The sequence below is a fragment of the Zonotrichia leucophrys genome, chromosome 3 (genome assembly GCF_028769735.1).
Source record: "Zonotrichia leucophrys gambelii isolate GWCS_2022_RI chromosome 3, RI_Zleu_2.0, whole genome shotgun sequence".
Classification (NCBI taxonomy): domain Eukaryota; kingdom Metazoa; phylum Chordata; class Aves; order Passeriformes; family Passerellidae; genus Zonotrichia; species Zonotrichia leucophrys.
Window position 1 is genome coordinate 109,955,557 of NC_088172.1, and position 16,669 is coordinate 109,972,225.

The 16,669-nt window shown below is 51.0% G+C and overlaps 1 protein-coding gene across 4 annotated transcripts; it reads left to right on the plus strand.

Moving 5' to 3' along the window:
* The first annotated feature begins 1,203 nt into the window (after nt 1-1,203).
* PAQR8 (progestin and adipoQ receptor family member 8) lies at nt 1,204-16,157 on the plus strand. Of its 4 annotated transcripts, none has more exons than XM_064709926.1 (2): nt 1,204-1,286; nt 11,333-16,157. In XM_064709926.1, exon 2 carries the CDS (start codon nt 11,369-11,371, stop codon nt 12,425-12,427), a length of 1,059 nt encoding a protein of 352 aa, XP_064565996.1. In that variant the 5' UTR covers nt 1,204-1,286; nt 11,333-11,368; the 3' UTR covers nt 12,428-16,157. The 4 variants fall into 4 exon arrangements, with proteins under 4 accessions (XP_064565996.1, XP_064565997.1, XP_064565998.1 ...); XM_064709927.1 differs by having other exon boundaries at nt 1,221-1,325; XM_064709928.1 differs by having other exon boundaries at nt 1,248-1,351.
* The last annotated feature ends 512 nt before the right edge of the window (nt 16,158-16,669 follow it).

The window sequence follows — 16,669 nt, forward strand, 5'->3', positions numbered from 1 at the left end:
GTAACTCATAAATTAACCTGCTCCTGGGGTCACGGTGACCCTACAGCTGAACCCACCACTGTGCCTTTGGCACAGCTCCATCCAGGATCCATCAGCCTCTCCCACACATTTCCCAGGCATTGCTCAGGAGCCCTGAGCTGCTCCTGAAAGGCCATTTGGGTGAAAATGCCTGGTTTTTGGAGCCCAAAGATTTTGGTGCTGACAGCTGGCTTGGGCCATACTGCCTTTTGCTTGGAAATCTTGTGGAAAATCATCTGCTCCTCCACACTTGCATGTCCACAGCACTGAAATCAGGGGGTTACCCCCCACTCCATGGAAGTCATCTGGTCCAGCCCTCTTGCTCATTTAGGGCCACACAGAGCAGGTTGCCCAGGTCCATGTCCAGATGGATTTTAAATATCTCAAAGGATGGAGGTACCTCTTGCTGGGCAACCTGTGCCAGTTCTTGGCCTCACAGTGAAAAAGTGTTTCCTGGTGTTCAGGAAATGAGGGGAATCTCCTGTGCTTCAGTGGGTGCCCATAGACCTGGTCCTGTGATTTTTACTTTAAATGTAGAATCTCCATCTTTGAGGGTGGTCTCTGGGGCTGAACCGAGTGACCTCCAAAGGTCCCTTCCCATCCCAAACCACCTTGCAGTGACTTGTAAATCCTGTAAGGAGCATCTGAGGGAGCTGGAGGGCTCAGCCTGGAGAAAAGGAGGCTCAGGGGGGACCTCGTGGCTCTGCACAACTCCCTGATAAGAGAGGACAGCCAGGGGAGGGTGGGCTCTGCTTCCAAGGAACAGGGACAGGACAAGGGACGGAACCTCAAGCTGTGGCCAGAGGAGGTTCTGGTTGGACATGAGGCAGAACTTCTTCATGGAAGGGGTGGTCAGGCATTGGAAGGGCTGCCCAGGAGGCGCTGGAATCTCCATCCCTGGAGGTGCCAAGGAACAGCAGGACGAGGCACTCAGCTCTGCGCTCGGTCACAGGTTGGACTCGATGACCTCGGAGGAACGACTCTGTGATTCTGTGACTTTGCACCCCTCTCACGGATGTGTCACTAAGCTCTGTCCTGCACCGAGCCACAGGGTGACGGGATCAGGGTGGTGCCGCGGTGTTGAGCCCCGCTTTGTCCGGCCTGGGCCGGGCCGGGCTGGGCTGGGCTCGGCCCGCGGGGCCACCCCGGGGCGGGGCGGGGCGCGCATGCGCGGGGCGGCCGCGGGGGCTCCCGGAGGCGGCGGCGCCGGGACAGGGGAGGGGACAGCGGACACCGAGAGCGGGCACCGAGAGCGGGCACTGAGAGCGGTGAGTGCGGGACGGGAGAGCCCACCCTGAGTACAGGGGGTGAGTGCGGCCACTGAGTGCGGGCGGTGAGTGTGGACATGGAGTGCGGGAGATGGAGAGCAGGCACTGAGTGCGGGCACTGAGAGCGGACACTGCGGGCGATCCCCTCCCTGCGGTCCCCGCTTCTCCCGCCGGGACACCGAGGGTCCCCGGGGAGTTCCCGGTGCGCTCCTGCGTCCCCGCGGCGCCGGGAGCATCGTTCCCTGCGGGAGAAGCGGGATGCGGGATGGGTGCGGGGGTGGGCGGTGTGCGGTGCCAGGTGCTTGCAGACACCCCTGGGATGCGGAGGGATGCGGGGTCTTTCCCTCTGTGCCACGCACAACTGTGGCTCATCCAGCCAGGGTTGGTTCAGGTGGGTGCTGGGGAAGACCTTAAGGAGGGCAGGGATGAGCAGGGAGACGCGGGTTTTGCCTTAAATTCCCCCGTTACTGGCCACTCAAGGGCTTCCTGAAGGAGAGAGGTGGGCAGTGGTTTTCCTGCGTGTTTGTTTGAAATGGCTCTGGGCGGATTTCCCTTTAACGACTTTGACACCCGGGGAGCTCTGGAGGCCACGGGAAGGAGATGCATAGTTCAGCCGTGAGCTGGGAGAAGAACCAGCTCCCGGTGTTTGCCTTGGAGCTGCCGCCCGCTCCTTGCGGGGACACGAGCTGGGGCGCGTCTCCAAAGGGTCACCGAGGGATTGTTCCCTGCTGATCTTCTCCGGAACACTTCGGGGCCATGTCCCCCCTATATCTCATATCTCATCTGGATGTTTTCCTGGCTGAAAACACCACAAGCATCTCACTTTTTTTTCTTTCTTTTTTTTTTTTTTCCTAGGGGCAGGGAGGAAAATATTGTGGACAGTCTTAAAGTGTTCTGGTTTTCTTGAACACAAATATATAGATATATAACTTCAGGTAAACATTTAACAGTTGTTTGTTTGGTGCCAAACCAATTCCTCCCTGGCATGAGCAGGGTTGGGTATGGAGCATCCCAGTAGCTGTGCCAAGGTGACACAAGGGGCACACAGGTTCTTACTGGGATGGGGAGGTGCACTTGTGGGATTGTAGCTTCAGAGCTGGGAAATTATTTAAATATTGCTAGTTGGAGGATTTTTGAGTGGGATGAGGCTTGGAGCAACCTAGTCTAGTGAAAGGTACCCTGCCCATGGCAGGGGGGTTGGAACGAGATGAGCTTTAAGGTCCTTTCCAACCCAAAATGTTTTGGGATTGTAGGATGGATTGCTGCAGATTAGGATGAGGAGTGTAGTGCTTCCCTGGCAACAGTCATTGAAAAAGAGCAAAGTTACGGAAAGGTCATGAAAAAGGATGAATCCAGCAGGTCTGAAGTCTGATTTTACCCTCTGCCAGGGGACAGGCAGCCATGAATTCTGAGTTCTAGCAGCATACTGTGCTCCAGCCTTGGGGTGCTGTGGTGATATGTGCTGCAAACAGTTCCTAGAAACCCACTCAGGACTCATCAGGCCAAACCACACAGTTGCACATTCCCTCCCACGCAGCTGGGGAAGGTGTGGGTTAACAGCCCTGCACCCTGCAGGATTTTCTGTTTCCTGGATATTAATTGCTTTTATTTGTTTACGCTGAGGCTGCAGCCGCAGCCTGTGGCTGAGTCAAGGGCTGTGTCCCTGTGGATGCAGGGAGGGATGGCCACAAGGGAGGTGCCACCACCAGGTCACATGCATGAGCTTACAGCTGCTTGCACATCTTGATTCGGGCACCAGCTTAATTTTTTATCTGCCAGTTTACGGGGTAACCCTTGCTCATGGGGTCAGACCAGTGGCCCTCAAACAATTGGCATAAACAGTTAATCATCAGTAAATTTCAGAAGAATAAATACCCAGGGAAGCTGCTGGAGGCTGCAGCTGTACAGATGCCATACCTTATAATCATCATCCTTCATAGCATCATGGAATGGTTTGGGTTGGAAGGGACATTAAAGATGGTCCAGTTTCAGCTCCCTGCCATGGACAGGGACACCTTCTACTAGACCAGGTTGCTCCAAGCCCTGTCTAACCTCGCCTTGGACGCTTCCAGGTAGTAAGGGGCAGATTGCTCCCATCTCCTTCCCACCCTCCAAATCCTTGGGATTGGGTAGGTTCTAAGCAAGTGAATGCAGCACAGCCTGTATGCCTTTTGGGGAGAGAATCTGCCATTGCCTCTTCCTTGGAGCTTTGTAGCCTCCAGGAAGGGCATCACTTTTGTCACTGCAAACCCAGAACCTGGCTGGGAGAGCCCATGGGGTTAAATGGGACGAGGTCCAGGATGGGGACAAAGACTTTTATTTCAGGGGAGAGGAGAGCTCCCAGATCCATGAGGTTGGCACAGGGCTGCAGTCTCTCCCTGGCAGTGCCTCCTCTCTGTCCGCAGCAGCCGCAGGGCTATGCATGATTTATATACATTTTTTTTGAGTGACCAAAGCTCTAAAATCTGCAGCCTTAAAAAAAAATCAAAAGCAAGAGCCTTTTGTGGATGACAGCAAAGCTGAGCAGCCTCAGCCCTGAGGTTTTTTGGGGATGATTTGAACCCACAAACAGCACATGGCCAGTTTGGTTTGGTCGCTCTGGCCACAGGCAGATGGTTCCAGGGTTGTCCCATCAGCAGATGGATCCGAGCAGGGAGGGATTGGCTGCCTTGTCGAGGTTTCCCTGTGCTAGCAGGAGTTCCCAGTTCTAGATCTGCACTGAAGGAAAATTAGTGCTAAAGGAAGCTTAGAAGGTGAAAGTGGGATGCCACTGTGACAAATCCAGGCTCCTTTTTCAGTCAGTGCAGGGGGAAAACCCCCAGGCACTTTTTTGGCACAATTCCAGTTTCTGGAAAGGGTCAGTCCCAGCCCATCAGTGATCCCCGCATGGCTGAATACAGCAGGCAGGTACTGGTGGGGCTGGCAGGACCAAAACCATGCCCAGGGGTGTGCTGACACTTCAGCAACCTGATGGTTACAGTTTGGGACTGTGTCCCAGTCTGGTTTGATTCCTGGTGTACTCATCCAGGGATTTCACCTGAAATTCAGCCCCAAAGCATCGGGTGCTGTGTTGGTTGTGTGTGGGAAAAGAAAGTGGTGAAGGGATCAGGAAAGCACAAACAGCAAAGGATTAGTGAGATCAGGGAGAAAAGCTGCAGAATATTACCTCACTCTTGAGCAAATTTTGATACAGAAAGAGTGGATTTGCCAGAGGAGGGAATCCTCAGCCAGAAGAATTTTTTTTTCTTTTCAGGAATTATTGACTGTGTTATCAGCAGCATCACCAAGCTCTAACCCGGGTTAGGCATGAAAAAACTGCAGCTGTGCTATCACAGCAAACCAGAACTGTGCCATTCCCTAACGTGGTTTGGGAGATAGCACAGGGCAGGAGTTGTTCCTGGCTGACAGTTTGTGTGTGGCCCCCATTTGAGGGGTGCAGCAGCACAGGAATGGCCAAGCCAGCCCAGCTGGTCTCTGAGAACCTGATGCTGTGAAAATCAACTCCCTCCTTGCACGTGATGCTTGGATTCTCACCACAAAGCCACCATCCTCATCCAACTTTTGGTTTCCTATCTTTGGGGTTCCATTCCCCTGCTTTGCTCCCCCAAACACCACAGGGCCTCAGGGGTGCCCCCCTTGTTGGGATGCACTTGCCAGCAGCTTTGTTTTTGCTCTGTGCCCTCTGAGCACAGCACAGCGTTCCCTGTGCTGGCTCCACTGCTCTCATCCCCTGGCCCCATCCCAAAGCTCAGGCAATGCTCAGCCCATGTCAAGAGGCACTTGGTGCCCAGCAGGGCTGAGCTGGCTGCTAGCCCAGCTGGCTGCCAGGCCAGGAATTGCAGGGGAGCTGACACTGCTGTGGCTTCCATGGGGATCCTGCCACCTCCCCCTGGCTTTCATGGCTCGTCTCCCAGCATCACGGGACACTCGTTTCCTGAGGGATACAAGCTTGGACAAGCCCTGCTTGGGCTGCACACTGTGTGTGTGTGTAAAGGGGAGAATTTGAGCTGTCTTCTTTTATTTGAAATTTATCATGAGATTATTTTGACCTTTTTTTCTGAAGACATCAGATTGTTTTCAGTTGTGCCCTTCAGTAAATCACATGGCATCATCTTTTACCTTCCAGAGCATGCCAACCTGTGCAGGTCCCTGTTGGAGGAGTAACTGAGCTGATGCAGATCTAACAGGGTACCTAAGTGCCTTGAGGGAAATAAAATCTTCTGTGCAATTCACTGTAAAGTAGTTCCAGCACTGCCCTGTGCATTAGGAGTACAGTATCTCATTTCCATCAGGCAGATGAGGACTGATACCCCCATTTCCTAGACGGGGAAGTGTAATCCCAGTTTAGAAAAGCCCCAAGCACCTGGCCCCTCTCTGGTTGTGGGGATTTCCACTTCTTTGATGCTGGAGAGTAGATAAGTTCTTCACATCCTGCTGCCTGCCCTGGCAGGGCTGGTCCCTGGCACAGACCATCAAATCATGGAATCACAGAGTGGTTTGGGTTGGGAGGGACATTAGGCTTACCCAGTTCAACCCCCCTGCCATGGGCAGGGACACCTTCCCCTGTCCCATTTTGCTCCAAGCCCTGTCCAGCCTGGCCTTGGACCCTTCCAGAGATCCAGGGGCAGCCACAGCTCCTTTGGGGAACCTGTGTGGTTGTAAATCCCATATAAATCCCAGTAACTCCCCACAGAAGGAATCTGAGCTCTGAGTGTTCCTGCTGCAGTCTGGAGCAATGTTGGCACCTAAATCTGTGGCAGGAGAAGGAAGCAGGTAATACCAAGACTGCACAGGAACTGCTTCTTGAGTTCTCTTATTTTCTCAGCTCTGGAGGGGCCTTTCCAAAACACGGGGCAAGAATAGGATGGAGGAGCTGGCACTGTGCTCCCAGGATGGTATTTCAAAGTTTTCTCCAGCCCTTCAGAATGGTTAAATACAGGAGGAGATGTTTGTGCTCAGGGAGGACCAGCCTTCAGACAACAGGGTTTGGGATGGGGCTTATCCAGTGCCTTTGAGCTGGGTGCAGCTGTGGTGCAGCCTCTCCCAGAGCTGAACTGCTCCCTGCCATCCTAGTGCGCTGGGAGCTGTGACACCAAAGTAAACCCATGTAGGAATGGGTCACAATAAAACCCCAAAAGCTTCAAAATGACCTGGAGTCCCCCCTGGGACTTTTGCTCAACTGCCAGAAGAGAGGAATTCAGGCATTAATCACCTGCAGCTCTCCAAACCACTCTGTTGGCCACTGCTGTTATTTTCATGCTGTCCACAACCACTACTTCTTTTTTTTTTTCTGTTTTAAATGCCATGCATTTATTAAAGACTTCCCCAAAGCTGAGTACCCCCAGTCCTCCCTGCTTTGTTTACCAGGAATTACTGCCTTTTTGGAAGCCTGTGTAAAACTCTGGTGCCTGAATACCAGCCTGCAAGCAAATCTATCACACTGGTCCAGCCTCAATCCCAGACAGTGAACTCGGGGGCCAGACTGGTGGGAAAATCGACCGTACTCTGTAGGAAATTTTCTCATTCAAACCCTTCCATCAGAGTGTGACCAAAAAGCAAAAGAGCTGGGAAAAAGCTCGGGTTTCCAATTACCCTCTTCAAAAGGGAGAGAAAAATTGGAACAGGATCGTTCTCCTCCTGTGCTGGAGTTTTTATTGTGGATGTCATGATCCAGCCTGGCCATCATCCACGCCCTCCTTCTCGCCTTGCAGCTCCCTCCCTGAACAAACGATACTTGGTTGCTGTTAATTGGGAGCAGCCAAAATAACTGAATCCCCCGGAGATGGGAGTGAGGACGGAATCTCAACGAGACACCCTGCCGATGAATGTGGCTTTCAGCTGCTCCTACGCCCCCGTGAAGGGAAAAGAATAGGGGCTCTGTGAAAGTGAAACAGCCAGTGCTGACCTTGGGTTTCTGGGTTGGTGTTTTTTGTTGTGTTTTTTTTCTCTTTCTCTCTCTTTTCTAACGTTAATTGCTCGTCACTTTGTGCCATCACATGATCACTGGAAGCTGCCAACTCGTTCTCACTCACTCTTATCACAAGGTTTGAAATAAGCAGGGTACCAGATTTCTGATTTAGCATTGTTCAGCCCAGTATCAGATGCGTTTCTTGTGATTTCGGACTATTATTTTGAAAATCTCTGCCCCTCACAGCCTGTTTAAAACTGGCATTTTCCAGCTCTGAAAGCTTGCCTGGAATAATCTGTGCTGTCAGGGAGATGTGCAGTGCCCAGGCTCTCTGGGGCAATGCTCACTGCATGCACTGAGCTCTGGGGATGAGGGACCTTGGCAAAATCCTGGCATGAGTACGAGCGGTGCAAGGCGGAGCCAGGCTGTGCCTGGGACAGAAGCTGACTGTGTCTCTCACACCCTTGTCAGCATGCAAAGCAGGCAGGCCATGGACTGCATTCCCATGCATTCCCATTCCCAGGCTCAATTGCCACTCTCCCATGTGTTGCCTTTGCTCTTTATGTGCAGTTTTCTCCACAGGAGATGAGCATCTCTGCAGGTCTTTGCCCTCTTGCCCTGTCCTTGCAGTTGTGCCCTCTTGGAGGTTTTCAGTTCCTGCTCTGCTGAGATTCACTCTGGTATTACTCTGTTCTCTCCAAGATGTAAGGAACTTCAGCATGTCCTTTCTTCCTCTGCCTCACCATCATGATCATTGAATCTTGGAATCCCAGAATGGTCTGGGTTGGAAAGATCATTTTGTTCCAACTCTTCTGCCACAGGCAGGAAAAAATTCTTCCCTGTGAGGGTGGTGGGGCCCTGGCGCAGGTTACCCAGAGAAGCTGTGGTTGCTCCATCCCTGGAAGTGTCCAAGGTTGGATGGGGCTTGGAGCAAGCTGGGATAGTGGAAGGTGTCCCTGGCTGTGGCAGGAGGTTGGAATGAGGTGATCTTTAACATCCCTTCCATCCTGAAGCACTCCACAATTCCATGATTTATGAACTCCACTAGCTACAAGAAGCCAGAAGAGACTGGCTGTGCATTAGAACAGGGCAGAGTGAGTGTTGTATCCTGTTCACACCTTGCCCTCACAGGACTGCCCCAAAGTCAACATTTGCCTTGCCTGCCTAGATTTTGGCATGTAACTCCATAGGGATACACAATCTGCTGAATGAACTGCATGTCCCATCATGGATTAGGACCCTGCAGACCCTTAGGAGAGAAAAAAAGTCTTTATGAGTGAGAACAACATTAAGTGCCCAGCAAGTGTGCTATCTTCAGTATTGCACATCTGTGAAACTAAAACAGCATTTCCAGGGACCATTTAGACTTCTGTGGCCAAGGCAGCTCCATCAAACACAGCAGACAAAGTCCCCTGTGGCAAACAGAGAAACAAACCTCCAGCCTTGAGAGGTGCTAAGGGAGAAAGCCTAGGCAGTATAGGGCAGAAAGAATTTTCTGGAAAATGAAACCTAGTTATGACAGCTCCCTTCTGCTAGAATACAGAAGCAACATGAAAATACTTTGTTTCTTATCAGATGCTTTGGCTTTCTACAGGAAGTGAGACTTGCTGCCTGCTTGAGAGTCTGCTCTGACTTTGCTCTTCGTGCTGTTTCACCCTGAGACTGCCAGGTCCCACCTCCTTGCTTTCAGAAACTCTCTCATGGTGTTTAACACTGTCCTGTCCTCTGTATCACAGCCTAGCAGGGGTCTCCCATCATGGGATCACAGACTGGTTTGAGTTGGAAGGGATCTTAAAGCTCTTCTAGTTCCAGCCCCCTGCCATGGGCAGGGACACCTTTTCTAGACCAGGTACCCACACAAACTGTTGGTGTCTCACCTCTGGACACAGCTAGTAGGAGAAAAATTGAAACAGGAGAAAAATTGGCTGTTTTCCACAGTCAGGCAAAATACTTATTTGTGTTTCTTTTTTTTTTTTTTTTTCTACCTCCATCCCCTGCAGCTCCAGTTATGTGCATATAAGCTTAAGAGACAGATTCTGCTCCTGCAAATCTGTGTGTGTTGATTTCACAGGAGTAACCACAGCCCTGCACAGTCTGGTGGGGCCCCATCAGCACCACTTTCAGTTTAACATGGGCATTTGTGATGAATTCTCCTCTATTTTGTGTGACACAAACACCAGCAGGGAAGAGAGGTATCTAGGTTATTGGGAAACAGGGGGTATTGGGAATTAATTTAATGCCAGGAGTTGTTCTCCACATATCAGGATCCTGCTGTGCCCTGAATCTGAATCTTGCCAGCCAGAGCTTGGCAAGTCTGGAGGTTACCAAGGAGCAGAGCAGCAGAGGAGTGCCCAGCACAGGGTTTGGCTGCTCTGAGCATCCAGGGACTTCTCTGGCAGTCCCTCAGCATTGGCTCCATGGATGCTGCCAAAGCTCTGATGCTGTACCCAAACTGCAGCCAGCTTGGATGTGAAGCCTCTCATTTCTTCAGTCCTTCTCAATCCTGATGCTTCTTACTTGTGGAGGGATGAGGGCTGCAGGATTTGGGACTGTGGATTCTTCCACTTCTCCCTCTGCCATACTCACTACAGTAATCCGTGGGCAAGTTGTGTGACAGGGGAGGTTGAATTTCTTTGCAACTGCCATGATTTGTTTGGGACCCTCTTAACTCATGTGCAGACATGCTGTTTATCCCTTAGATGAGTGATTTACATCCCAGTTTTGTCCCTGAGCATTTTGTTCTGGGGTAAGGGGTGAAAAATCACCTTCATAAATCATCAGATGCTTCCTTGCCAACTAACTGCTTCCTGCAGCCCCTTGTTGGCAGCTTGTGGCTCCTGAACACACTCCAAGCTGAGTGCGTGAGGAAGTGGGGAGGAAGGGCAGGCTTGTGACATTGCTGTGCCCATCTGATGCAGGCTGACCTGCAGGGACAGGGCTCTGCCATCTCCCTCTGCTGAATTAGGTCAGGGAACAGATATCCCTGGGAATCTGGTGTCAGGACCCAGGACATCCCTCTGGCTGTCCTGAGCAGCCAAGACCACTGCCAGGGGTCTCATAGACCCTGGCGCAGAGCAAAAAAATGCCCCTATGGTTTTGATTATGACCCGTGGAGCAAGTTACCAACCTTAGATGAAGATCTGCTAGCCACGACAAATTAAGTAGAATGATAGTGAATTTATCACAAGGTGAAAAAGTAGATTTTGGGGTTTTTAGAATGGGGATTCAAGAGGCAAGATGGAGGAATCTGGGCATGTCCAGCCTTTCTCCTTCTTCTTCTTGGGCTCCATCTTCTGCTGCGATGTTGGCACTTTTGGATTGGTTTAGAGTAGAAGCTCACTGTCTAACATAGATGATAGGTATTGGAAGGTGATTGTAAACATTGTACACGTAGTTTTTAGTATAAAGACATAACACCACCCTGGGCGCAGGCAGAGTGCCTCTGACTGTCTTGCTGAGCGGACCTTGTCAGGCCAGGAAAAAGAATTTTATAGATAAGATACAATAAACAACCTTGAGACCGAGAAATGAAGAGCCCTGACTCCTTCTTCAAGCACCGGGCTGGGAAAAAAGACTTTCTAACTTTTCTCGGGGTCACTCTGACCAGCTAGAGACCCCGACAATCTGGTACTCCCTCAGACCCTTCTCTAACTCCCCAGGATATCTGGTACCCCTAAACTTGACAATATTCATAGAATCATGGAATGGTTTGGGATAGAAGGGACCTGAAAGACCATCTTGACCCAACACCCTGCCATGGGCAAGGACACCTCCCACTATCCCAGGGTGCTCCAAGCCCTGTCCATCCTGTCCTTGGACACTTCCAGGGATTCAGGAGCAGCCACAGCTTCTCTGGGTACCCTGTGCCAGGGCTCCACCACCCTCACAGCCAGAAATTCCTTCCCAATATCCCATCTATCCTCACCCTATGGTAGTGGGCAGGCATTGCCTCTTGTCCTGTCCTTCCAGGCCCTTGTCCCAAGTCCCTCTCCAGTTTTCCTGGAATCCCTTTAGGCACTGGTGGGTGCTCTATGGGCAGTGTCTCCATGGTGCCATGGTTAATCCCACTGGGAATGGCAGCATGCTCTTCTCCCCAGTGCACCACCATTAACATTTCCTCTTTCTCCCATCCCCTCAGGGCGGGAAGAGACGTTCCCTGGAGCGGGGCTGAAGGATGACAGCCATCCTGGAGCGGCTCAGCACGCTGTCCCTCAGTGGGCAGCACCTCAGCCGGCTGCCCCGGCTGCTGGAGGACGGCCTGCCCAAGATGCCGTGTACGGTGAAGGAGTGCGAGGTGCCACAGCTCTTCCGCGAGCCCTACATCCACAGCGGCTACCGCCCCACCGGCCAGGACTGGCGCTACTACTTCCTCAGCCTCTTCCAGAAGCACAACGAGGTGGTCAACGTGTGGACTCATCTCCTGGCGGCCTTGGCCGTGCTGCTGAGGTTCAAGACGTTTGTGGAGGCTGAGCAGTTGCTTGTGGATGCGTGGTCCTTGCCGTTGCTCATCTTTGTCCTCTCCTCTGTCACCTACCTGACCTGCAGCCTCTTGGCCCACCTGCTGCAGTCCAAGTCGGAGCTGTACCACTACACCTTCTACTTTGTGGACTATGTTGGAGTCAGCATCTACCAGTATGGCAGTGCCCTGGCTCATTTCTACTACAGCTCTGACCAAGCCTGGTATGACAAGTTCTGGCTTTTCTTTCTGCCAGCAGCAGCGTTCTGTGGCTGGTTGTCCTGTGCTGGCTGCTGCTATGCCAAATACCGGTACCGACGGCCTTACCCCATCATGAGGAAGATGTGCCAGGTGATCCCAGCAGGGCTGGCTTTCATCCTGGATATCAGTCCTGTGGCTCACCGGGTGGTTGTGTGTCACCTGGGGGGCTGTGAGGAGGATGCTGCTTGGTACCACACGTACCAGATACTGTTTTTCCTTATCAGTGCTTATTTCTTTTCCTGCCCTGTCCCTGAGAAATACTTCCCTGGCTCCTGCGATATTGTTGGCCATGCCCACCAGATTTTCCACACCTTCCTGGCCATCTGTACCTTGTCACAGCTGGAGGCCATTCTTTTGGATTACAAGAACAGACAGGAGATTTTCCTGAAGAGACACGGGCCTTTCACCGTTTATCTCTCCTGCATCTCTTTCTTTGGCTTGGTGGCCTGCAGTGCCATCACAGCTTACATCCTGCGATGCAGGATCAAGGCCAGCCTGGCTAAAAAGGACTCCTGAGAGTCACAGATGTGACAGGCATGACATCACCAGAGAAAATCAAGGAAAAGGGCATAACATACTAGAGACATGACTGTCTTACTTGCCTAACACGCCGTGACTAACCAGGACCCTGGATTCAGATGGAGGGCTGGACACTTCATGCTGGATGCAATTTCACAGCAGGGATTGCCTTTTGCCATCCAGGGGGGGGCATGGAGTATTTTAAGCCAGAATAAGTCACTGAACCAAGGATGCTGAGATAGGCAGAGGTTCCTTGTTCATTCTGGTAGAGCTGTGGGTGAGACCTTGCTAAGGTCAGGGAGGGCAGCCTGGAGGCTGTGGGACAGCAGGAGGGTGTGCCAGGGCTCACAACACCATGAGGAGCACAGCTGGATGTGATGACCTCTCTGGTTTGGCCATATCTGTGTGAGAACTGTTCCTATCAAAGGCAGCAGGAAGGTTTCAGGAAGTTTGTGTTTCTAGGATTGGGGTGTGAGGGCACATGTGGCACCGTGGCTGCTAGAATCCTTTTCCTGTTCCAGCCAGGTTCTCTCTGAGCTCCCCTTGTCAAGGGTGTCAATGCCAGGTCACTTAGATGGCTTTGGGAGAACATCTTTGGAGATCCTGGCTTGACCTGGGGTCCTCTGGGACAAACTGGGTTGGTGTCATCTGTCTAGGGAGCCTGACCAACCTCTAGCAATGTCCATGAAATGTGGACTAACTTGGATGGGATCTGTTTGATACAGGAAAGGCTCTGCTCCTCCAACAACACTACTGTGGTCATGGCCAACAGGGTGTAAAGGTGAAGGAGTCTTTATTCCCCTTTTAAAGGTGCTTTGTGTCCTTGGTCAGCATTATGGGAAAGCTGACCTTGAAGCTGCAGGGTTGCTGTTCTGTGATGAGTGGGGCTGTGGCTCTGGCATGTTTTTATCAGTATTAAATGAAAGTGGAAGAACAAAAGGAAAAGCAGGGTGACATCATTAGGGTCCTGCACAACCTTGGTATGGGTTTGTACTTGGGACTTGGTGATTCCTGTGTGGAGTAGCAAAGAGAGTGGTCAGGGTCACTTAATGTCCATGGGTCACTCCTGTCCAAGGGAACAAAGGCTGGATTACTGTGTCCCCCACTAGAAGAATCTATTCTGTGCTTGCCTTGGGGGAATATTGATCATGGAGCCACCAAGGAGGATTAAATCCTTGCTAAAACCAAGGAATCCATGGGATCCATCCCAGCCACGGATTTGTCTCATTGAGCCCAAGGGCAGGCAAATGAATTGTGATTGCTGGTTCTGAGCAGGCAGAGTGTAGGGTTGGGGATATGGTTGGTGATGACGAGCACTGATTTCTGCATTTCATCTGTGTTTCAGCTCTTGAGGTGTGTGTGTTCATGTGTGTGCATGCGATTTGTTATCCAGAAAGGCTTTGCCTTGGGATTTTATATCTGCAGAGCCTCCTAGCTGGGTCAAGATTAACCTGAAGGAAACAGTGCTGTCCTGCTGGAGGAGCAAGGTGGGCTGGACAACAGATTTGTTAATAGATGGTGGAAAACAGACCTGTAGATTGGCAGTTTGCTGGTCCTGTGTTTAGTAGGTAAATTTGGGACTCATGGCCCTATGGAGAATTAAATACAAAGGGAGAGGGAAGTAAGTTTGGAATATAGGAGAAGAAGTCATAGGAAAGCCTTCAGGAGGTCATCAGCTCCACCCTTTCTCATCAGTCCTGGTCTCAGCTTAGAAATTAATTACTTGATTTCATAGTATGTTTTTGATGGTACAGATGGTACAGCCATGCTGACCTAGAAGAAAATCTGCCTCAGGGGAGATGCCAAGCAGGGGTGGTCCCACTTGCACCTCGTTCAACCTCTTCCCATGCACAGAAGTTCATCTCACCACAGAGTGAGCCAGTGCCGGGAGAGGGACCTTTGGGAAACCAATCCTACTGAAAAAATGTCAGTAATTTTCGGCTGGTTTTAATTCTGAGCCAACTCACTTGGACAATGCAGCTGCTGGCAAGGAAGGGCTGGAGTGGTGGCCAGCAGCAGCTCCTCCTTGTATGGCAGCTGGCTGCTCAGCTCACTCAGCTGCACTGCTCCCTCCATGGCCTCTGGCTTTGTTTGTGGGTCTCCTCCCAGTTTGAGAAAAGGCTTCCAGTGCGAGCAGCTTTTTCTCACAGCCTAATTTGCCTTGGTTTTGTGGTGGGTAAGGCAGAACAAGGCTCTGGGTGTGGAACTGGCTGGATGGTATCAGTGAGTTCCTGTGCTGAAACAAAGGTAAATCAAGTTGGTCCAGAGCTCATTTCTGAGATAAAATGAAGAAGGATTTGGCATGGCTGGTAATAGCAAACCTGCTCTGCTGCTACCTGGAGTTATACTGGTACCAAAGGAAGGGATCACCCAGGTGTCCCCTTCTCTGAGGGTTTGAAAGCAGATGACATGCCCTGCCTTTGTTGAAGGAGGGTGAGTACAGTAATCTTTTTCAGGGACAGGGAGAGGAGCCCACATGGCTCTTCCAAGGTACTTCTGATCATATCTGGTACTTCTGATCATATCTTCTCCTCCCTGGCTGAGCAGAAGTGGGCAGTGGAGCAGTGGTGTGACAGTGGAGGTGGTTCTGCACAGTCCCACGTTTCCCCTCAGGTGAAGCTGAGCCCATCTCCGTGTGACCCTGCACTCCCACCTGGAGCTGACTCCTGGTTACGATGATGGGTGGAATGAGCTGGGATCTACAATACAGATCTGTGCTGCTGTGAGGATGCGCCCTTGTGTCACAAGGGGCTCACCAACACTGGAGCTTCCTTCATCCCTGTCTCCATCCTCCTCTTCCTCCAACCAGCTTCTTTCTTTCCTTTATCATTGTGCCTTATGCACCTGGCTGCCTTCCTGGGCAGACTCCACATGCTGCAGTCTCAGCTGGGAAGTGGCTGTGGAGGCTTTGCCAGTGATCCAGAGGATACCAAGGCTGGATCTGGAAAAATCCAAAGTGCCTCTGTGATAAATGCTCAGCTTGTCTGAGCCCCCCAGGAGCTTCTCCTTGGGCTCACTGCTTGGAGCAGGTCTCCTCCATCCTGGTGTTCCTAAGGAGGCATGGCTGGGAAGAACGTACCAGTGGCCAGGCTTGGTGAAGAGCTGACCACCAAGGGTTGAGCACACCTGAGATCCCTCAGGGATTCCTGAGGTCACAGTCCTCTTCCTCAGGAATCTCTGGTACTGAGGTAGTGTTCCTTCAGATCTTGCAAACCAGGACAGCTCCTGAGAATTCATCCCAATGTGCCTTGTGCTATTTCTTTTGGGGATTAATCCTGAAGGAACCTGAGGATCAAGGGCAGCCTCTTTGCTGTCTGCGCCATAGTCCATGGTTGCTGTTAACAGCCAATTCCCACTGACAGGATTTGCTCCGTGTACAGAGCAGGAGAGGAGGATGGAGACAGGTGCCTTCAATTTGTATTTATGCCTAATTTGTGTAACAAGGCAAGGACAGGTTCCTCATGTGCCTTGCAATTTACATCTTTTACTGACAAGATTATTTTTAAGCACTGTTTGTTACTAAACAGAAATACAAAAGAGTTTGTATTTTTTTTTCCTTTGGGAAACAGGGAAGGATAGGAGTGTTCCTTATTAACCATCCCCTTCCCAACTCCCACCTGCTGACTTTGTATTGTTGAAAACATTGACAATATTTTAAGCTTTGTACTGTACTGATCTTTATTTAAAAACTTTAATGGAAAAAAAAAAATCTGTGAAAGCAAAACAATTGGTGTGGTGTGAAATTCCCAAATGCACAACTACAGAAGGTTAGGAGTCCTTAGAAAAAAATAGGGATAATAATTACAGAGAGGATATATTAGAGGGATAATAATTACATTAATGAACAATAAGGTGTGGTTTTATCTGTGTATCTCAAAGCACTTCCAAAGTTTCATGATGCCTTTTGGATTTCATTCCCTTTCCACAAGGGAAGTGCAGAACAACCGCCCTGACACTGATTAGAGAAATTTTAGTTCATCATCCACAATCACAGAAGGGTTGAGTTTGGAAAAGATCTCTGGGGTCCAACCCTCAGCTCAAGCAGGGCCACTCAGAGCTGGTTGCCCAGGTCCATGTCCAGATGGATTTTGAATATCTCCAAGGATGGCAACTTCATCACCTCTCAGGACAACCTGTGCTAGTGCTCAGCCACCCTCACAGTAAAAAAGAGTTTTCCTGATGTTCAGAGGAACTTCCTGTGTTCCAGTGTGTGCCTGTGCCCTCTGGTCATGGCCCTGG